The sequence below is a fragment of the Podarcis filfolensis genome, assembly GCF_964270895.1.
Source record: "Podarcis filfolensis genome assembly, chromosome: 12".
NCBI lineage: Eukaryota > Metazoa > Chordata > Lepidosauria > Squamata > Lacertidae > Podarcis > Podarcis filfolensis.
In genome coordinates, this window is record NC_139614.1 from 49,507,401 (window position 1) to 49,530,958 (window position 23,558).

General features: G+C 50.3%; 1 protein-coding gene across 1 annotated transcript in view; it reads right to left on the reverse strand.

Annotated features, from left to right (window-relative positions):
• Positions 1 to 22,726, reverse strand: part of CSRNP1 (cysteine and serine rich nuclear protein 1) — a 36,819-nt gene extending 14,093 nt beyond the window's left edge. Inside the window, exons 1-2 of the mRNA XM_083579612.1 lie at positions 22,316 to 22,726; positions 717 to 924 (exon numbers count right to left, since the gene is read on the reverse strand). Of these exons, the coding sequence (XP_083435738.1) occupies positions 717 to 900 (184 nt within the window). The 5' untranslated portion in view covers positions 901 to 924; positions 22,316 to 22,726. The remainder of the gene's footprint in view (positions 1 to 716; positions 925 to 22,315) is intronic.
• Between the last annotated feature and the right edge of the window lie 832 nt (positions 22,727 to 23,558).

The window sequence follows — 23,558 nt, forward strand, 5'->3', positions numbered from 1 at the left end:
GAAGCATTTCTCAAAATGCAGGATTCTCACCCACTGCAAACTCAATTTTCCTTCCCTTTGGGTAGGGAACTGCCCTGCAATGCATTCCTATGAAGAGCGGCAGACAAATACTTTCAAAGCTCTTCCAGGACTTCTGAAGCTGACTTTCTGCCCTCTCCCCTCCTCCTTCATACCTGCCTGACACCATCACTTCAACCATTTCCGTTTCACGTGTGTAAACAGGCAACTCGTAAGGTAACTCCCAAGTCTATCACGAAGAAGGTTTATGCAAACATATTGCGAGCTCCCAAACCGGCAGGAATAGGCAGACTCCAGAAGAGAAGCAAAAAACTTTGGGCCAATGCAACGTCCCCATTAGAGAGGCAGTGTGGAGTAGTGGGTAGAGTTCTCAGTAAGAAACACGGAGACCCCATGTTCAAACCCCACTTTAGCCACAAAGCTCAGTGGATGGCTTTGGGCAGCTCAGACATTCACACACTCCATCTTAACCTCAAGAGTCGTGTGTTCGAGTCCCACGTTGGGCGAAAGATTCCCGGATTGCAAGGGGGTTGGACTAGATGACCCTTGTGGTCCCCTTCCAGCTCTACGACTCATTCGCACAGCCTAACCTACCTCGCAGCATCGTTGTGCGGCCAAAGACGGGGCAGCAGAACTGCATTTGGCTGCCGCGACCTCCTTGGAGGAGAAGGTGTAACGTAAGAAGTGAATATACTTACGGGTGAAATCGGAGCTCAAGGCCAAGCTGGGTTTGATGCCTCCTCCTCCTCGTGAGTTTTCCTCGTCCGAGTCCCAGCCTGAAGACGCCGACGAGGAGGAAGAGAAAGGCGAGCAGGAAGATGAGGAGAAGTAGGGGGCGTCGTCTTCCAGTTCATTGTATTTTCTTTTCAACACCCCCGTCATGGTTAGCGAGAGGTTTTCATATAACTGAAGAAAAAGCAGAGGAAGAAAGGGAAAATGACTGAGCGATCTTTTGGGTCACACTGGGGATGAGGCTTTGCGATAAAACACGGCAAGAAAAGGAGAGACAGACAGAAATCTGTCTTGCTGTTTGCTGCGAGCCAAGCAGCCTTTCAAACGGCGCTACAGCTAATCAGAAGAACTTCTTTCAACAACAGTGGATGCTCAGGTTGCGAACGTGATCCGAGCGGGATGCGCGTTCGCAACCCAGAGCGTCTTTGCAGGTTGCGATTCGGTGCTTCTGCACAAGGAGCGATTTAGTGCTTCTGCGCATGCGTGACCGCCGAAACCCGAAGTAACCCGTTCCGGTACTTCCGGGTTTCGGCGGCCCGCAACCCGGAAAAACGCAACCTGAAGTGTCTGTAACCCGAGGTATGACTGTACTGCCTGCCAGACGTGGTTGGACTCCCAACTTTCATTATCATCATCCCATGAAGTGATGTCCACCAACCTGGGTGGCTTTGAATGAGGTTTAGACAAACCTATGGAGAATTAGGCTCTGTGTGGCTACTAGCCATGATGGCTAGATTGTCACTCCACGGTCGGGAGGCAGCGTGCTTCTGAATACAGTGGTACCTCGGGTTAAGAACTTAATTCGTTCTGGAAGACCGTTCTTAACCTGAAACTGTTCTTAACCTGAAGCACCACTTTAGCTAATGGGGCCTCCTGCTGCCGCGGCGCAATTTCTGTTCTCATCCTGAGGTAAAGTTCTTAACCCGAGGTACTATTTCTGGGTTAGCGGAGTCTGTAACCTGAAGCGCCTGTAACCCGAGGTACTACTGTACAGTATACCAGTGGTTAGAATCTCTCGATTCCTGCAAACCTTGTTAACTCTACCAGCTCAGCTCTTGGGGTTGGGAATTCCAAGAGCAGGCGCCGGCAAAAATCACGACACAGGAAAAACCGTGAAGCCAGCCAACGCCTCTACCAAGCTCCATCTTTCCTCCAGACATTGTGATATGTCGGTATATCGTGATGTTTATCCGGTGACACCCTGCAATGTTGAAAACCAGATATGGCCCAGCCCTAGTGAAGAGAAGCCATTTCTACCCTTGGGGTGGCCAACCACGTCTACAACATGCTTTGGGGGACAGACTGCCTAATGCAGATTTCTGGACCCCTTCCCTGTGGAGGTAGTGCTGCGTTTCCTGCATTGCAAGGGGTTGGACTGGATGACCTTTGGGGTCCCTTGCGACTGCGATTCTACGAAAACATAGCCGTTCTGCGTGGAAGGCACCAGTGGGAGCCAGGATCCAGAGGGCTGGTCCGCTAGGTTTGTGTGTGGCCCAAAGGACACGCCTTCTAAGTTATTTTTGAGGCCTGGGCTACGGTTTCAAAATGGCCACGCAACTAGGGTATGGATGGGGGGGGCAGACATTCAATAAAGCAGAAAGCACCCCCCCCCCTTGTAGCGCATGGAACTAGCCAAACTGGCTCCCGTCTAATTGCTGCCGACAAGCTGAGTGTTCCTGTAGACGAGACTTGCAAAAGTCGGGAGGAGAGGGGGGGGGCGAACAAAGCCAGAGCACGAATCCGAGCACAACGTGTTCCTCCGTAAGGGAGCCTGACGCCTGGCTTGCGAGGGGGGCCTGTGCCTTTAATGCAAGCCCCTCGCTGCATTAGCTCATGCTAATTAAACAAAGCCACTCTGCAGGGAAAGCAGCCAGGAGCAGGTCCCTGGTGGGAAAACGCAGACTTCTCGTGCGCTGGAAAAACACAAAACACCCAAGCGCGGCAACAGACCACAGCAGAAAATGCAGGGGGTGGGAATGTTTGCCACGGATCCACTCTGGATTATAAACCCTATTTGCTTCCCATCAGAATAGATTTTCCCAACCGGGCGCCCTTCATATGCGCTGGACTACAACTCCCATACAACAGGCGCCGTAGCGCAGAGCATCTGAAGGGCGCCCGGTTGGGGAAAAGCAGCGTTGGAACAACAGGGCGAATGCCCCCGAAAGTCAACCGCCGGCGGTGTTTGGATTGCTGCATTTTCTTCGTTCTTTCCCAACTGTCCAAACAAACAAAAACCCACAACCCCTTTGGAGATTTCTGGCCTGTAGCTCCTTTGGAACAAGTTCCGCGAACCGAGGAGACAGAGTGTTCCTGTGCAAATCGCACCAGATCAACAGAAACAAGGGAAAGGAAAAAAAAGGCGGGGGACGACTTGCACAAGGAATCAATACTTATTTGTCACCCAAAGCAAAAGCCCAGCCCCAATCTCTGGCTCAAAACATCCCCTCCCCAGCTCCCCGTGCAATTTGCAAGCATGTAATCTCCCTCCTCCAACCAGCCACCTCCGCAAAGGTGTCTGCTGCAGGCGCAGCCCACAGGTGACATCCGGCCCCCAGAGCGCTCTGACTCGGCCCCTTGCGGCACACACTTTTCTCTAATCTTTCATGGTTCACAAGTTCACAAGGGAAATGAGCAAAGTTTGCAACTGCATTTCCTAGACATGTCACTGGTACTGCTATCCGTTACAGTCAGGAAAGGAAAAGAAATCTGTTTATCATCCATCTCTCCCAGGGAAAGCAAGGTTCCTGCAGGACCACAGTTTGGCAACCCACCTGCAAGATTGGCTACCCATCTGGAGGGCACCACGTTGACTTAGCCCTATTTTACGTCCAAAGTGGGCACCTTCTGAAGCCAGGCCTATTCACCCCACACCTATGAAAGCCTTAATTCTGGGCAGTGGAACATGTATCGCTAAGCGCCACCCGACTGTGCTGGCCAGTGTTAGAAAGTCAGGTATAGAAAGCTAAATGGCTCCTTAAACCAGGGTCACCTAAACAGTCACCAAAATGGAATGCCTAGTTTCATTACAACTTTTTGGTTCTTGAAATTCGTTCTGATTGTGCAAATAAAATATAACAGATAGAATTCTACAGGGTGTATCGCTGGTGTGTGAAAACGGTCAAGATCCAAGGACCCCCAGGCATGCAGATGGAGGAGACATTAAGCCCCATCCTGGCACCAGGGCATCTTCACTTGGTCGCAAATGCTTGATAAAGGTAAAGGGTAAAGGGACCCCCTGACCATTAGGTCCAGTCGTGGCCGACTCTGGGGTTGCAGCGCTCATCTCGCTTTATTGGCCGAGGGAGCCAGAGTACAGCTTCCGGGTCATGTGGCCAGCATGACTAAGCCGCTTCTGGCGAACCAGAGCAGCGCACGGAAATGCCGTTTAGCTTCCTGCCGGAGTGGTACCTATTTATCTACTTGCACTTTGACGTGCTTTCGAATTGCTAGGTTGGCAGGAGCAGGGACTGAGCAACAGGAGCTCACCCCGTTGCAGGGATTCGAACCACCGACCTTCTGACGGGCAAGTCCTAGGCTCTGTGGTTTAACCCACTGCGCCACCAAGTGCAAAATGTGCCTGGTGAATTTTGGCAACAAAGGTTTGGACCCTAAACAGGCAGGATATTAAATAAAAGGTAAAGGTACCCCTGCCCGTACGGGCCAGTCGTGTCCGACTCTAGGGTTGTGCGATCATCTCACTTAAGAGGCCGGGAGCCAGTGCTGTCCGGAGACACTTCCGGGTCATGTGGCCAGCGTGACGAAGCTGCTCTGGCGAGCCAGCACCAGCGCAGCACACGGAAATGCCGTTTGCCTTCCCGCTATAAAGTGGTACCTATTTATCTACTTGCACTTAGGGGTGCTTTCGAACTGCTAGGTGGGCAGGAGCTGGGACCGAAAGACGGGAGCTCACCCCGCTGCGGGGATTCGAACCGCCGACCATACGATCGGCAAGTCCTAGGCACTGAGGTTTTACCCACAGCGCCACCCACGTCCCGATATTAAATAGAAACCCTAATTTTATTTCCCCCACTTTATTTCCCAGAGTTTCTTCAACCTTGGCTTTCCTTTGATATTGCTGGACTACAACTCCCATCATCCACAGCCTGATGGTCATGGATGATGGGAGTTGAAGTCCACTAAACTAGCTGAAAGGCAAAACAAGAGGCCAATGTTCACCGGGAAGGTGGGGCAGCCCGTCTCCATGCCGCAGTTTCCCCCACCCACTTTGAGGGCAAGCTCCACCCACGAATGACGCTTCACACCTTCTGAGTGTTCGGCGCACTGAGCAGCATTACGGCCGAGACCTAGTCTGCATTTGCTTGGTGGCCATTATCTGTGGGACCGCACGCAACCTCACAGCTCTAACTGAGCACCTTACAAAACACCGAACGCCTCTGGCTAGCCTTGAGCGGAAGCGCTTCCTTGGATGATTGCAGGAATGTTACTCGACAAGCCTTGGCCGCCTGCTGGTGTGTGCAGAGGAACCCAGGCACATTTTGGGTGAGGATTTCTGGGTGAGCAAGCCCTTGAGCCTTAACAAGACTTCCCCCAGCGTTCCTCCTCTTCACGCGAGCCCTTCAAAACACCCAAATTCCGCTGAACTTGCTGCTTGTTTACCCTGAGCCCAGACGGAGAGCAAAATGAGGCATCACAGCTAGGCTAGTACTCACCCGGTGAATCAAAAGCAGGGCTGCTGCACGCACCGGTTCGTCCGCACCAGGCACCGAAATAAAGCCACAAGTAGGTAACAACAAATTGCAAAAGCAGGAGGATGAGAAGGTGCTAACATTTTATTTAAATGAAGATCTGGCAGAGCAAGGAGGCGGGTTCGAACCCTTGCTTGCTTGCTTTTCTACTTGCAAGGAATTGCGTGTGTGTGTGTTGTGTAGGGGAAAGATGCCTCCCAAACCCACCTGCAGTCGAGCCCTGCAGAAACATCACACACACGCACACCACCAATGCAATACATAGAATCAGAGTTGGAACCTGCTGCAATGCAGGAAAACTCCATGACAGATGGCCCCCCAACCTCTGCTTAAAAACCTCCAAGGAAGGAGAGTCCACAACCTCCTGAGGGAGAACTGGTCCACTCAAGCCTTCAAAAGCCCTCAACCAAAGGGCACTGACGTTGGGTACCCATAGCATTTAAAAGGTTAAATATATTAGCTATCACTGTTTCACCAAAGGCCCGATTGGGCTACCAGACAAAGTTACTTGGGCAGACCAATTGTGCGAATCCTAGATGGGGAAGCAGGCTGTCAATTGCTTTGCCCGGATTTCTGCATATAAAGGCAGGCTTCAAGAATACAATAGTTTATTTTACTCAAGCCACACTTGCAATCTATGCCCTTTAATTCTGATTTTATAATGAATCGATTTTAGAATGCTGTATTATTTTACTGTTGTTAGCTGCTCTGAGCCCAGCTTCGGCTGGGAAGGGCAGGATATAAATAAATTATTATTCTTATTAATTCAGAACTATGATGCTGAACTAAGGCTACTCAGGGACGGGCACTCTGCACATGGTCAGACAGACACATCTTATCAATCCCCCCAGGCGGCTCAGGGCTATCTGTACGTGAGCCTAGGCTAGCAATATTGCTTTAAAAAAAAAAGATGGAGAGAAGAGTTTTAAAATACCCCCTTCTCCAAAAGGAATGAGCAGATTAAGAGGGAAAGGCGCCCCTACAGCAGGGCCAAAAGCGATCTCCACAATTTTATTGCACCGTCGATACAATATGCGCAGATCAGGCAATGCTTTATTCGTAATTAATGTGGAAAAGGCTTTTAGGGAGATTTTTCTCCCCTGCTCCCCCCCCCTTAAGACATCAATCCCATTGTCTCTCTCCCCCCCCTCCCCGATTTTATTAGTTTGAACTGGAACGGTGCCCAGGTAAAGTTTCCAGAGGGCAACTTCACACATTACGTGTACAGAAGTGCAGTTTAGCTGCTCCCTCCCCACCCTTGGTCCCTGGCCCCCTTCCAGATCTTGCTGGGCCACACAACCCCTATTAATCTCAGCCAGCAGGCCCAGTGGGGGGAGCTGAAGTCCAACAAGACTATTCCTAGTCCAGGGCTAAAATAGGAGCGGACTCCCCTTAGCCAGGAGTTCACCAGGTAGCGCTCACAGCAATGCACATATGAATTGCTTTGGACGTTCAGGAAGAGGCCAGGCATTTCGAAGCATATACCAGGTGCAGAATCCAGAGGAGGGCAAACAACAGAGCATGTATTGGCCCGAGGCACCAGTTGCGTCAGATCTGAACCGGAATAACCAGATCGGAGCAAACCAAATTCCCTCCTGTAAGCTTCGAGGGCTCCTGAATCATTTGGGCACCAAAACGTGGGAAGAAGAAGAAGAAGAAGAAGAGGAGGAGTTTGGATTTGATATCCCGCTTTATCACTACCCGAAGGAGTCTCAAAGCGGCTAACATTCTCCTTTCCCTTCCTCCCCCACAACAAACACTCTGTGAGGTGAGTGGGGCTGAGAGACTTCAGAGAAGTGTGACTGGCCCAAGGTCACCCAGCAGCTGTATGTGGAGGAGCGGAGACGCGAACCCGGTTCACCAGATTACGAGTCCACTGCTCTAACCACTACACCACACTGGGAGACAATTGATACCCAAAAAGGTCACTGCGGCTAAGCTGCAGCTAAGGCCTAAAATCCAGATTTCCATGCAAGCCATGAAGGTAGGTTTAAGAATAAAACCATGTAACAACAACAACTACTACTACTCTCTCAGGGTCTCTCAGATTCCTGCATTGCAGGGGGTTGGACTAGATGACCCTAGGTGTCCCTTTCAAATCTAGGATTTCCTGCTTTCTGTTCTCAGAAAGGAGATCAGAAATGGGTTTTTATACAAGCACCACATCTCTCGTGGGTGGAAAGCACTTGCTTCCAGGGGAGGTGGCCCGTCGCCATTCTGCGTGATCCACTGCTCTGGCCTTCCAATCAGCCTCATCTCGGAGTGGAGGCAGCGATTCTGGCTCCCTCCACCTGCAACAGGTGAGAGTATGACCCTATTGGACCTGAAGAAACACCTAGAACATCTGTTCATACCGAAACAAACTACAGTGGTACCTCAGGTTACATACGCTTCAGGTTACAGACTCCGTTAACCCAGAAATAGTGCTTCAGGTTAAGAACTTTGCTTCAGGATGAGAACAGTAATTGTGCTCCAGCGGCATGGCAGCAGCAGGAGGCCCCATTAGCTAAAGCGGTGCTTCAGGTTAAAAACAGTTTCAGGTTAAGATCGGACCTCCAGAACGAATTAAGTACTTAACCCGAGGTACCACTGTACTGGCTCTTTTTAAGGTACTCTAAAACCGAAATTATTTGGGAGTCTAACAGTGGTGTTAGTTAATCGCTATTCAGAGAAGACCCCCAAACAGATGTGCCTGTCCATCAATTCCAATGGGCCACCATGGAGCAGAGTGTGGCCTGATATCACTGCACAAGCACCTTCCATCTTAACTCAGAGAAAACTAAAAGTTCATTCAGTTATTAAAAATTTGGAAAACACTGGTCTTTTTAAAAAAACAAACAAAAGGGTCAGGCTGGGGTGGAAAAGACTGAGCATGGTATTGTATAGAAACAGATTTTTGCATCTCATCTCCCCTTGCAAAACTGCCAAAACTGACATTTTGTTCTGGGCTCCAGCTCCGCTACTCATCTCTTTGACCAAAAAGAGACACTCCACAACCCATTTTTTTTTTCCTTCCCGTTAACAAAAAGTACATCACGGAGCGGATCAAACCCGCAGGAATTCCTCTTTGGCACAGCCAACTTGGCGTTACCCTGGGAATACTTTCTAACAAATATTCAGCCCAGATGTGCATTCCACTCCGATCTGAACATCCAGCTTTCAAAAAAGAGGAGTGGAGGTCGTGGAGCACAAAAGGAAAGGGTTTTTTTTGGGGGGGGGGGAGAGGCACTGAGCAGAAACCGCTAGCTCTCCTGGAAATCTCTGAAGTGTGCAGGAAGGAATAGGGGGGGGGGGAGATGGGGCTAAAAGGGGAGAGACAAGCTTATTTAGCTCCTCTGAGGTGTGACAAGAAAGTTACTTTGGAGTAAGATAGCTCTAAGGAAGCTTCTGATTCATTTAAGCCACTCAGAAGGTGAAAGTACCCTAGTACACAGGATATAAAAGTTTCACAGGAGAGCCTGAGGCCACAAAAACACAACAATACCACCTGCCGGAACACACACCTTGCCCCTCGGTTCTCAAGAATATTTTAGCAAAGCCAACTTCTGCAGGATTAGTGAACGGAAAGCTTCCCCAGAGGTGAATTCCAATTCTGTCAGAGAGGAGCAGAATCCTGCAGCTTTGCAGAACAAGCGCATCAGGAGCTGTTCGCCTATGGCGAGTTATGGCCTTCTCCAAGCAACCAGGCTGAGAAAAGCTATAAAGAAGCTTGTGCTCAGGTTGCTTCTTGTGGGGTGGGGGACGAACGTAAACCCATTGCACACAGGATCAGGCCAAAGGTCCAGCTTGACCCTCTGGAATAGACTAAGAGGCTTTGAGTTTCCTGACTGAGTGGGGATTTGAACCCTGACCTCCCAGGTCCTAGTCCGACACGCTAACCACTACCCCACATTGCTTCCTATGGGGCAGCTATATAAATTAAATAGGTAAATAAATATGGGGAAAGCAAAATAGAGAAGGATCTGAACTACCTTTCTTGAAGCTTGAATACGTTTTATTCTGGATTTGTTTTAATGTACAGTGGTACCTCAGGTTAAGTACTTAATTCGTTCCGGAGGTCCGTTCTTAACCTGAAACTGTTCTTAACCTGAAGCACCACTTTAGCTAATGGGGCCTCCCGCTGCTGCCGGAGCACGATTTCTGTTCTCATCCTGAAGCAAAGTTCTTAACCCGAGGTACTATTTCTTGGTTAGCGGAGCCTGTAACCTGAAGCGTCTGTAACCCGAGGTACCGCTGTAAGGGAAAGTCATAGGGAAGGGGGGGGATGACCTGCTTTGAGCCTCCGACAATGAAGATGGTAGATCCCATTGGAGTCCATGGGACCAGAGTCTTAACATTTTGCATTTCTCTCAATGGGCTCTTAGTGCAACGAAGTCAGTCTCCAAACGGCGCCTACTGAATTTTATGGGGGGAAATAACAGGGTGCTCTCAGGGACGCAGCCGCCAAGGGCAGAATGTTGTTTTCTCTGCCAAGCAGAGCACAGTCCCAGTCAAGCATAAGCTCTTTATGTAAGTCTGGTTCTTAATTATTTACTTCCTTCTAATTGTCATGGTGAGCGTCAACCTAGTCCCTAAATTCCTTTGCTGAGGCTCCCTGGATCAGGATGTGGCACAATACCTCTGCCCAAAAAGTCTGACCTCTGAGGATGTGTTGACTAAGTGGACTGCCAGCTCGGCCCGGCATACCAATCAGACTTAAGGTATAATTCGAACACAGGTTCCACCCTGCCATTTGACTTCCCTTGGAATCACCTTGAAAGCCTGCCCTGAGGCAGGTCCATAATACAGTGGTACCTCGGGTTAAGTACTTAATTCGTTCCAGAGGTCCGTTCTTAACCTGAAACTGTTCTTAACCTGAAGCACCACTTTAGCTAATGGGGCCTCCCGCTGCTGCCGGAGCACGATTTCTGTTCTCATCCTGAAGCAAAGTTCTTAACCCGAGGTAATATTTCTGGGTTAGCAGAGCCTGCAACCTGAAGCATATGTAACCTGAAGCATATGTAACCTGAGGTACCACTGTATTGTACACCACTTTGAGATCCCCCCCCTTTAAAATATAAAGCGCTATAGAAACAAACAACAACAACAAATTCCATTGCAAAAAGAAACACAGTATCTAGACTTTCCATTGTGGCGACCGCAACCCCAGTTTAAGGTGCCACCTGGCAATTAGCTCATTTATTTGAGTTTTTAACACTGTTCTAAAGAGCGCTTCATCAACGGAGATTGATTTTAAGCTCACATAACCCCAAACCTGTTTCAACACGAAAGGGCTCGGCTTCTGCAGCACGCAGAAAAATGGTGCCTCTGAGGCACGTGCAGAGTGCCTTTCCCCTCGCCACAGGGCAACCACAGCCCACCTCCCTCCCCAGAGAACAGCTGAGCTCCAGGTTCCTGCTTGCCCACCTCTCGAGGTCAGCTCCTGCCAGGCCTGGCAGCCTTGATTTGGTAAAGGTCATTGTTTGCCAAAAGTGAAGCCAAGGACATTTGGCCAGGGGGCTCTGGGCTCTTTGTGTTTACAAAGGAGAGCCAAAACACTACAGAGCAACCTTTGCAACCAAGCCGCCAAGACTGCAGCAGCCTTCTCCAAAAGCTGGCTTCACGTCTGCAGAGCTGGTGCCAAGTGTGTGGGTGCTCAGAATGGGCAGAGAGAGAGAGAGAGAGAGAGAGAGAGAGAGAGAGAGATGATTTACAGTGGAGTGGTACTCTGAGAAAACAAGCGATCTCAGAGTCGATGGCACCAAAACAGCCGCCCGCGTCTCCCCAGTCTTCTGAGCTGTTAACACCCACCTACATGGGAGTTATTTTCAGAGCCTGGTGCCATAAATAACAGCACTCGGTTTCCTGAAGTGGGGCGGGGGGAGAACCACTTTCAAGAACACACTCGAAGAAAACGTTCAGAGGATTAAGAGAATTCACTCTCTTGAGGGCGGACTGCTTGCGGTGGTAGAAGCTGATACAGTGGTACCTCTAGTTACGTACTTAATTCGTTCTGGAGGTCCGTTCTTAACCTGAAACTGTTCTTAACCTGAAGCACCACTTTAGCTAATGGGGCCTCCCGCTGCTGCCGGAGCACGATTTCTGTTCTCATCCTGAAGCAAAGTTCTTAACCCGAGGTACTATTTTTGGATTAGCAGAGTCTGTAACCTGAAGCGTATGTAACCCGAGCTACCACGGTATATAAGCTAGGAACCAAATGGTTCCTTACAGTTAAACCAGGGTTGCAGTTGCCAAAATAGAATTCTTAGTTGCCATCTTTGGGTAGGTAAAGGTAAAGGGACCCCGGACTGTTAAGTCCAGTTGTGAACGACTCTGGGGTTGCGCGCTCATCTCGCTTTATTGGCCAAGGGAGCTGACGTTTGTCCGCAGACAGTTTTTCCGGGTCATGTGGCCAGCATGACTAAGCCGCTTCTGGCGAACCAGAGCAGCACATGGAAACGCCGTTTACCTTCCCACCAGAGCAGTACCTATTTATCTACTTGCACTTGATGTGCTTTCAAACTGCTAGGTTGGCAGGAGCTGGGACTGAGCAACTGGAGCTCACCCCATCGCAGGGATTCGAACCGCCGACCTTCTGATTGGCAAGTCCTAGGCTCTGTGGTTTAACCCACAGCGCCACCCGTGTAGTCAGGTGCAAAATGCACCTGGCTGATTTCAAACACCAGGCTCTGGCTTGTGAGGTTGGTGTACGAGAGCCAGACCACGCATGCAAAAGGTCCAAACCCTGGATGTGGACACAGGATGGGGCAGACCTCTCTCTACATACCAGTTCAGACCCCTTTGGGGTCACGGCAGAATTCCACCCGCCCACCCTAGTCAACTGGCTCTGGAAATATACTAGGCGTGGGGATTGGCCACTGGAGAGCCCTGGGCTAAATCCGGCAGTCCAACTTGAGGTAGCACCTGAGGCAACCCTACCTGCAAAGCTGTGAATTTGGGGCTTTGTGGGGAGGGAAGTTAGGACGCTGGTCCCCCAAATTTCATTTTCCAAAACCAAACTAGGCAGGCACTGGAAAGCTTCCAGCAACCATCTTTGCCAACCTTGCAATTTAGCCCACACAAAAAAAGGCCACCTTTTTCCAATTAGAAAGAAACAAGTTCCTTTCCTGGTTACCTGGAGGTACTACCGACTCACCATAGGTGAGCAGGGGAGAGGTTATACTGAAAAGCTTCTCTTGTCACATTCGTAGACCCAATGATTCAGTGTGTGTGTCATGCAAGTATTTGCTTTTTTTAACATTCTCCGACTGCTTGCACACCTAGAAATGTGATGCGGGTGCCCGTGAATGTTAAGATATTCTTTCCAGGCCTGAAATACACACTGGAGCCACACATAAAAAAGAGAGAGAGACGGAATAATTCTGGTGCTTTCCTTTAAAAATATTCCAAGCTACTTCATACAATACTTTGCATATATGTGTGTGTGTGCTGGGAAAAATGGGGAGTGGGGATTTCCACAGCAGCAAAGTTACTTTTTCCCTACCTTCACCCTGTGATTTCCCATGTAGATACCACATTGGGAAACCACCAGAAACGACCGCACAGAAGAGGCTAGATTCAAGAAGTCCCTTTTGTGCACAGAAAGGGACTCAGCAACCTTATTTCAAGGAACAGTAAATTGGGATTCCCGCTCCTTCAAGAGGTTTCCCCCCCTTTTTTTTGTTAACTTAAGCCGACTATAAGGTTTCATAATCTCTCTCTGCTGCTAAAAATAGAGTCGGGACAGCAAAGGCTAGAAAGCACACGTACGTTTCACATCCCAGAATAAAAAAAGCATGAATCAGTTGCAAGCAGAGACCGGTGAGACAACCAAGCCCTACCCGCCAGAAAATGCAGGCAGCGTTTTGTCCGGGGAGACTGACCGAGTGCTCAGGAAGCCAACGACGGGAACACGCATCACGGGAGAAAACAGCTCATGGGCGTAATTCAGCCGCATGCCCCAGTCACACAGGGCACAATCCTCACAGAGACTCCCTGGCACAAACCCCGCGGAGACGAATGGGAGTCACACAACCAGGGCAGGCGACTTGGAAGGGGCGCACCAATCATCTGAGCATCGTTAGAACAAATAAAGATGGCAAGTGCCCAGTTAGGGCTGGGCAAGGGAGACAGAGGTGCTAGATTTCACAGAATCATAGAATTGGAAGGGACCTCAAAGGTCATCCAGTCCAACCCCCTGCAATGAGGGAATCTCAGCCAAAGCATCCATGACAGACGGCCGCCCAATCTCTGCTTAAAAACCTCCGTGGAAGGAGAGTCCACTACATTCCTAGGGAGTCCGTTCCATCATTGAACAGCTCTTACTGTTTACACGCAGGAGAAGCAGTGCGGTGTAGTGGTTAGAGTGCCAGCCTAGGACCTGGGAAAGCAGGGTTCGTATTCCCACTCAGCCATGAAACTCACTGGGTCGCCTTGAGCCAGTCACTCGCTCTTAGCTTGGCCTACCCCACGGGATTATTGTCGGGTTAGACTGGGGAGTGGGAAGAGTTGTAGGCCACTTTGACCTCCCTGGAGAAAAAGTGGGGTATAAATTTAACAAATAATAGTTAAGTTCAAATCCTCACCAGTTACACACTCAGCTCATCCACCTTACTCTCAGAGCTCTTGAGGAGGTAACCTGGAGTAGCCCTTAGACCAGGGGTCAGCAAACTTTTTCAGCAGTGGGCCGGTCCACTGTCCCTCAGACCATGTGGGGGGGCCGGACTATATTTTTTTTTTTGGGGGGGGGGGGTGTAATGGACAAATTCCTATGCCCCACAAATAACCCAGAGATGCATTTTAAATAAAAGGACACATTCTACTCATATAAAAACCACACTGATTCCCAGACAGTCCACGGGCCGGATTGAAAAGGCGATTGGGCCACATCCGGCCCACGGACCTTAAGTTGCCTACCCCTGCCTTAGACATATACCCATCATGATCTCATTGCAGGAAGGGTGGCGTATAAATATTAAGCTGTATGGGTGCACAAATTTGCTATGTCGTTTTTTAAAAGGCAGAAATTGCTTATCTAGTTTTGCAAAAAAAAAGAAAGAAAGAAAGAAAGAAAGAAAGAAAGAAAGAAAGAAAGAAAGAAAGAATAAGGTAGGAACAACAAACTGGACTTCTGGTTGCCTGTGGCGAGGATGGAAAGCTTCCAGGTGACCAGTAAACAAGATTTGTAACTTAGCAAAGGAACATACGGCTTCTTTCTCTTTCTCTTTACACCTTGGATGCAGGCTGTGCCAATGCAAAAATAAGGAGGGAGGGCCCCTGAAACGTTCGTACAACCATAGAACAAGCTTAAAATGCCATAAATGCCATTTTAAAACTTGCTCTCTGCATCGGGAACACTCAGCACATCTTTCTACAAGACCTCAAAGCTTTCTCTGCAACCAGCCGCAGGCACTGGGATAAATCTCCCTCTTTCCAAATCCGGCAAAAAACCAAACCCGAGAACACACTTCGGGGCCCTATAGACCTATGCAAGGAAGCCCGGGGTTTCGGTTTATCAGGATCAGAATTCAAGTTCCTGGGAACCCCAGCTCTCATCGAAACAGGAAATGAAGTTTCTAGCAATACCTGGTGAAATCTCAGAAAGGAAAGGGTTTTTATTCAGGAATTTCTGGCCCGCACGGTTCACTCTCTTAACACTCCACCCCTCCTCTTGAATCACTGGAGCAGAATGCATTATGCAAAGAGTGTCGATGCTAATTTGCTTTCATTTCCATAATTCATTCAGGTCACAGGATCCAGCTTTTCTTGCTGCAGGACTTAAGAGGCATCCAGCTTAGCAGCAGAACCGCCACCTGCAACAGGTACTCATGGCTCCAGCAATGGAGACACCTCCGTTTCCCTGCAGCAAACTGGGAGAGGGGACAGGACCATAAGTTCCCAAATGAAGCCCTTCAGGCGACACAGAGCTAGATGTTTTGCAAAACCTACTGAGCACCTGCTTGTGTGTTTACCTTGCACGCAAAGCCCCCAGGCTACAGTTTGATCTGCCTGCATTTTAGCAGGAACCAACTCTTTCCATTTCCTGAGCCAGTTTGCGGGCACCCCAGGGTGCTCACACCTAGAGCAGCCCCTGGTTCTAACCTGACAGGCTCCCTCCACCCCTCTCTGCAGTTTCCCCAGTGCCTACTCATCTCTCCAGCTGCACTGGATTTATGAAGCAACTTGCGTGGCTGCAGCAACTCCCGTGAGCCACTACAGTCACCCAGGGGCTTCTGTTTACACAGAGAAAGGCGTGGCGGTGGTTTGCAGGCTCCTGCCCGATTCAACCCTCGACATTATTGGTAAAGGCGAACGGCCGTGTTAAAAGATGCCGGCAGCAGAAGCAAGTGACTTGGTTGTTAATTCTTTTAAATCAAATTCAAGCAGGGACGGAAGACAAAAGATACAAACTGCCCTCAGTGTCTAGGCAAATCCTCTATTTGATTACACCTGATGAATAATGCAAAGCCGGTTACCTTGTTTGTCCTCTGGTGGGTACACTCTGTTTTACCTCTGACGCGCCGGCCTCCTGCTCTTAATAATGCAGGAAGAACTGGGGGGGTCTAACCGTCTACTTGCTGCATGCCACAATGAAGTCCCTGAATCTGAATGAGATAAGCTACTTTCCTTCTAGAAAAAAGAACCGAAAAGCAATCGGGGAGGTGGAATATAAGGAGGAGAATCTGGATCGGAAGATACATGCAAGCATGCAAGATACAGTGGTACCTCGGGTTACATACGCTTCAGGTTACATACGCTTCAGGTTACAGACTCCGCTAACCCAGAAATAGTGCTTCAGGTTAAGAACTTTGCTTCAGGATGAGAACAGAAATCATGCTCCGGCGGCGCAGTACCAGCAGGAGGCCCCATTAGCTAAAGTGGTGCTTCAGGTTAAGAACAGTTTCAGGTTAAGTACGGACCTCTGGAACGAATTAAGTACTTAACCCGAGGTACCACTGTACATGCAAGGAAGATACAAGCATCAGAAGATACATGCAAGCAATCCCTGCAGATTTGCAGGAAAAGGCAATGGACATTTTGACTGGGTCTGAATTTCTTGTCTGGCGAGCTACACTTTTATGCATGAAGTAGAACAGGAAAGCTACAATGGGGGTGTGCTGAAGAAATTGAGCCATGAACCCGGGAAGCAGTGTTAAACATCAGCCAGGCAGCAGCCACGGGTCCAGTTGTGACCACATGATGATCTCTGGGTGTCAGGTGACTTGGAGAAGGATCTGAAAGATTTTCCTTGAAGCTTGAATATGTTTTGTTCTGGACTGTTTTATTTGGTGTTCAATGTGTTGTAAACCACTTTGAGATTTGTTCTTTAAAATAGAAAGCGGTATAGCAGTGAAACAACAACGAATTCACTTGAGGGGGTATGTCACTTACTACTGCCCCAACTCACAGGGTTGCTGTGTTGGCGAGATAACGCAAATGAGGCGCTTTGAATGCTTCAATGCCAATGTTAGCCCATTTGGGCCTGGTAGGGTAGAATGCACAGAGACCCACAGAGAACCACCCCCTGATTGGTTCTAAGTAAGAAAGCCACCTGGGGGCCACCTGGCTTCCAAGTATTACATGTGAAAAGGATCTAGGGGTCTTGGTGGACCACAAGCTTAACATGAGACAACAGTGTGATGCGGCAGCAAAAACACTAATGCTCTTCGGGGCTGTATCAACAGAAGTATAGCGTCCAGATCAAGGGAAGTAATAGTTCCGCTCTGTTCTGCCTTGGACAGACCGCACCTGGAATACTGTGTCCAGTTCTGGGCACCACAATTTAAGAAGGATGTTGACAAGTTGGAATGTGGGCACCCAAAATGATCCAAGGGTCTGGAGAGCAAGCCTTATGAGGAACTGTTGAGGAATCTGGGCATCTTTAAGCCTGGAAAAGAGGCGACTGAGAGGAGAATTAATGGCCATCTTCAAATATCTCAAGGGTTGTCACATGGAAGATGGAGAAAGCTTGTCTTCTCCTGCTCTGGAGGGTAGGACTCGAACCATGGTTTAAAGGAGATTCCAACTCAACATCAGGAAGAAATTTGTGACAGTAAGAGCTGTCTGACAGTGGAACAGGCTCCCTCAGGTGGTTGTGGACCCTGGAGGGTTTTTAAGTAGAGGTCGGATGGCCATCTGACACGGATGCTTTAGCTGAGGTTCCTGCCTTGCAGGGGGTTGGTCTAGATGACCCTCAAGGTCCCTTCTGATTGCTGGGTTGAGATCTGGAATAGCAACATTCCAGCCGTGCTCTAAACCAACAACCACGTCAAGAGAAATAGCGAGTCCCCTGAGATTGCGGGAAAGGGGGGCAACCTGGATCGGAGACAGACTTGGGTTCGAGAGTCCCCTCCTCCGCTGTGGACAGTCTACAAGACTTTTGCCACCCAATCTCAGCCTCTATTCTACTCCCTGTAAAATGGGAGCAGCCCTCGCAGGGCAGAGCGGTGAGGGGCAGGCGCTTGTGAACGGCTTTGCAAATTGACACAGCTACACGACAACAGATGATTCGTTCCCTAATAAACATAATCAATATCTCCTGCTTGCTGCTCCAACTTAAGTCCTCCCGCCCCCCCCCCCCGCTCTGTAAGCACCATTGGGGAACCCTCAGCCAAACGGACAATGCCTTCGTCCCAACACAGACATCTGTTTTCTGCAGCAACAGATGCCAAAAGGGTGTCCGTTCGTAACTCGAGAGGGAACCGTGTTAACTGTTCTTCCCTCCAGCGTATTATATTCCTCGATGGGGAGGGCGATGAGGGCACTTGGAAAGAAAAAGCTTGCTTTAAAATAATAATAATAATCCCCCCTTATAATTGCAAATTAATGCTTCCATTAATGCTTCCACACTAAAGCAATGACTAGGACTGAAAACAAGCAAAAGAGGCAGAGCTGATGGAGACCAAGTCATTGCGCAGGCTGCTCCTGTTGCTTCAGAATACAAAGACAGTGTGGTGTAGCAGTTAGAGCAGTGGTTCTCAAAGGGTGTGGTGAGCAAGAGAAATCAAGTGATATCCAGGACAGTCCTAGTTTGTTTTCCAATGCCTTATCAATAAAAATATTTGGTGTGGTGCAAGCAAATTGTTAATCTGAAAGTGCAACCCTGAAAGTTTGGGAACCACCGAGTTAGAGTGTTGGAGACCACCAGGGTTCGAATCTCCACTCAGCCACAAAGCTCACTGGGTGAGACCAGTCACGGTCTCTTAGACTAGCCTACCTCACAGGGTTGCTGTGAGGATAAAATGGGGAGAAGAACTGTGCAGGCTAACCTTGAGCGCCTTGGACGACAGGTGGGGTATACATGCAAAAATAAAAAGACTGAGAAAGAGGAACCTATAGACACTCCAAATGTTGTTCATGGCGCTGTGGTCTAAACCACTGAGCCTCTTGGGCTTGCCAATCAGAAAACCGGCAGTTTGAATCCACGCAACAGAGTGAGCTCCCACTGTTCTGTCCCAGCTCCTGCCAACCTAGTAGTCCGAAAGCATACCAGTGCAAGTAGATAAATAGGTACTGCTCCGGCGAGAAGGTAAAAGGCGTTTCCGTGCGCTGCTCTGGTTCGCCAGAAGCGGCTTAGTCATGCTGGCCACATGACCCAGAAAGCTGTCTGTGGACAAACGCCAGCTCCCTCGGCCTGAAAGCAAGATGAGCACTGCACCCCATAGTCGCCTCTGACTGGACTTAACCATCCAGGTGTCCTTTACCTTAGGGATTTTGAGAGTTACAGTGCAGAAAAATTGGCAGTGGGGCAGAAGCAGGGGCTTCCACAGGTAACCCCCCCCCAACATCCCTGTAAGAGAAACCACGAAATGTCATCCATATCAACTTTTGGCCTCCAGGACTGTCAGAACGGCTTTTTTATTATTATTAAAGGCTTTGAGAAGGCAAGTAAAAACATGAGCCTGCATCCTTTTCTGGTCTCAAGTCTCTCTCTCCCACCCACAGGAGTTTCACCAAGAAAACTGCTCCTGATCAGTCCTGCTTTTGCACCAGTAGGTGTTGCTGTGGCTGCAAGAGAAAGCAAAAGCAGCTTCCCTGTGGCTCCTTCATCAAACAGCAACCGGAACAGAAACTGCTATTGCTTTTTTGGTCTAGGAGAGCGAGAAATGCAGAAAGAAGGAAAGGCAGCCTTCTTTGTCTGGCTCTGCTCCCATCCAAGGATGCAAACTTCCAGGCTGAACAGAGATCTGACAGGCAGGAAGAGTCACGTGTCCTCAAGGGATGAAGAAAAGCTATACGGGTGCCATAAATGAGTCACTTAGCACATCACAAAAGGCTGTACTGTAATAGAAAAGGAGTGCATACCTCAGGACAGCTGGGCAGCCCAGCCCAATGCATTTCATTACATTATTATTCCAAGTGCAATGGACTTGGGCCCTTGCAAGTACGCAGCCTCAAACTCAAAACTCTGCAAGCGACCACAAAAGGAGAAGAGCAAAGAGAAACAGCCCCCGTCGCAGCAGCACCAACGGCAAAACTAAGATCATGCATTTGCAGCTACATTTTAACTTCCGCACAATCTACCCAGAAGTTGAAAAGCGACTACACTCAGCTCAAGTGTGAGTTTTTCCCTTGCTGCAACAACAATATGCATTTGTGACAAAAGGGTCATTAACTTCATAACAAACAACTATGGCCAGGGGATATGAACCCGATGCACGTAATCCCACTGTCTGCTGAACCGTACTAATATGCTGCAAAGGAAATGTTAATTTCCACAGAATTGTAGAACTGGAAGGGACCCCAGGGGTCATCTAGACCAACCCCCTGCCATGCAGGAATATGGTTTGCCACCCACAAAAAAAGAGTCTGCCTGCCGCATCACTGAATGATGCCCTGTTCTGACCTTGCCTCTGATGGGGGTGGGGAGAAATGCTACTGTGGTTCTGCACTGTGTGCATTCACACCGTTCAATCACTCCCAACACAGAGGTGTAGAAGTATTGGCCACAAGCCCCCAGGAGGAGGTTGCCTGCTGTGTCTCTGGATGAGGGCCTGTTCTGAGCTTGCCCTGGAGCCAAGAGTCATTCCCTGGAGCGGCTTGTGCTGAACTGCAAGGGGGGTGGGAGTTACATGGGAACAAGATTCAGCTTCCGAGTGTGTTCGTGAGCACAGAGCGTCCAGTTTTACTTTGAGGGAGGTGGGGGAGTGCATGCCTCCATCGCGAGACATTTGGACAACACTGCCATGACACGGCTTTGAATTCCAACGACGTTATTCAGTGATGCAAACCAGACAGGCTGCCGTTGATGCAATGCCATTGACAAGCAACTGTGATGTTTCAAAGAAAACCCCAAGAACCTATATTTAAGCTGCCTTGTGTGTGACTCACATCCCTGGCATCAAACTCCAGCTAAAGCACAGTATTTCCCCAGCGTAACTATGACACATGAGGAGGAGGAGGAGGAAGGACTGATGACAACAAACCTGGGGGGGGGGGGGGACTGTAAGAAAGAAAATCCTGAGAACATGGAAAACAAAAATTCCAAAACTAGTTACGTTTTCCAAAAGTGGGGGGTTGTTTCCACAATGGTGGAGTCTCTCTCTCTCTCTCTGGTTCCAGGAAGGCTGAGACCAAGAAACAACACATTTTATAATATAGTATCTGGCATTCTTGTTTTGGGTTGTTGCTGCTGAACACAATCTGCCTCACATTCTTTGCTAAGATCGCCCCAGGGAGAGATCTTGCCAGTCCCTTAAGAGATAGCCCAGCGAGGAGCCAAATATCATTATCTCCCAGGGCTGGAGAATTTGGGCAACTCAATTAACTTCTTTTGAACTGTTTTACAACCCATCACTCCAGGACCTTAAAGGAGGGGGGGGCGAATGGTAGGAAGAAAGCGCGGCGTTGGCTCCCTAAACAGATGCTCGCAAGAATCCAGGTAATAATAAACACACCGTGGCCAGATCAACGTGAGCGGCGGGAATCGAAACCGCAGGCGCCTCGGCAGAGATCAGGTGCAAGGAGGGAAACGAGAAAACGAGGAGTAAGATCGTGGCGGGGGTGGGGGTGGGAATCAGGATACGATCCAGGCTGTCGCTAGACAATAAGGGAAAGGAAGCAGCCGCGCTCCCCAGCCGGGGGAAGCCAGCGCCTCGACGGCGAGGAACCTCGACGTGAGCACTGCAGGAGTCCGGAATCTTCTCAACGTTTCCACTCCTAAGGAGGCAAAATGCCTCCGGAAGAGTCCACTTAACACGATCAGAAGTGTGACAGCCAGAAACGAGCCACTTTCCCGTCCCCCAGACCCAGCTCCGCGCCTCGGCGCACCATTTGGACACTGCGCGCCCCCTTCCGACCGTCGGAACTCCTCCAGCCGCCTCTTTCGCCCGCTCTACAGCGCCCCCTAGAGGGTGGGCATCGCCTCCCCACGACCCCCGCTCCTCCGCCCGCTCCGACGTCTGCTTTTCCAACCCCGACTTAACTCCGTTTCACTTCAAATCAACCTCATTTTCTACCATGGCCGTGAACTGCTCCCATCCATCACAGTCAGAGGTCCCGAGCGAGCCCCAACGGAGAGTCCCGGCCGTCGCTTTATGAATCTGCCCCTCTCTTACCCCCCGTCTCCAGGGCGCCCCCTGTCGGGCTCTCTGAACGGAAGCCCTCCGCGCCCGCAATCCAACCTGGACGAGCCCCAACTCCCGCCTCTCTAGCGCCCCCTCTCCCTTTATCCAACGGCTGCAGCCGCCGGGGTGGGGGCAGCCGCCGGTCTCGTTACGGCCCCTCGTACCCTAAGTTAGTACCCCGCGGGAACACGCCCCCCAACCCTTCTTCAGGGCGCCGCGTCCCCCGCACCCCACCGCCAGCGCTCTAAGCCCCGAGAGCGCAGCGCAGCGCGGGCCCCGACGGCGGCGAGCCGAGTCGACGCAGACACTCACCGGCGCCGCTGGGGGCTCCTCGGACGGCGGTGGGGAAGGCAAGCAAGCCGGCTTGGGAGGAAGGAGGCTCGGCTGGAGAAAGAGGAGGAGCAGGAGGGCGAGACGGCGCCGCTCAGGCTTGCATCGCCGTCGAGACTGGCGGCGGCTGCTGCTGCTGCGTCCGAGGCTGCGGAGAGACTGGCTGGCTGGCTGCGCCTGGCGCTGGACTGCTCTGCCGCCGCCGCCGTCGCTCCTCCTCCTTCCCGGCTCAGCTGCTGCGCTGCCCTTTTTCGTCAGTGGAAAACTCCTGCGCTCTGACGCAGGCGGTGACAAGGGAGCCTCAGCCAGAGACAGCGAGCCGGAGCCCGGCCCGCTCCCAGCCCACACGCCGCTTCCTCCCGGCCCGCCTGCCCGCCCTCCTTCCTTCCCCCGTCTAACCCAGCGCCAGGGAGGAGGAGGAGGAGGAGACGAGCTGCCCAGTCGCCTCCCTCCTTTTTTTCCCCCGGGAAAAAAGCGCCCGGATTGGTGGAGCGGCGCCTGCTTCTGCTGCTCGCTGCTGCTGCTGCTGTGTGCGGATTCACACGTGAACTGGGAAAAGGCGCCCGCTGCGTGTGCGTGTGTGGCTGCACGTGCGCGCCTCGGCCGGAGTCGCTGAGTGGCTGCGAAGCTGGGCGCGGGTTGGGTGTGCTCAGCGCTCGCGAGGTTTACTTTCGAGTAAAACGCAGTGTTTGCACGGGATCGCAGAAGGGGAATTGGAGGGGGCGGGGAGAGTTATAAGTAGATGTACCTACAAAATCCCCACCACCACCACTCCATTTTCTGCTGAGTTGCATCGACTTTACTCGGAAGTAAATTTACTGGTTTCAGCCCGAGCCAGCTTCCAAATGGAGAGCCTATCGGAGAGTTAAGGAGCATTTTGGGCCGATGGTAGTTCTTGTTCATGAGCCCATATACGGATTTTACTTGAGAGCAAGTGTCATATAACTCGGTGGGACTTGCTTCTGTGTAAACAGGCATAGGGTAGTGCTTTGGTGTTTTTTCGTGGCTATGCTTATATAATTTTTATTCATTTTTTAAACACAAATTTGTTGTTTTTAACAAAATCATTGGGGTTTTTTGTTTTGTTTTTTACAGCTTGCTGCCTTTGAGCCCTCCAGGTATTTTTGAACTATAACTTCCATCAGGGCCGGCCAGCACTGTCCTGGGAGTTGTAGTTGATCTCATCTACGCCTTCTGTGATGGGGCTTTTCCTACCAAGCACACC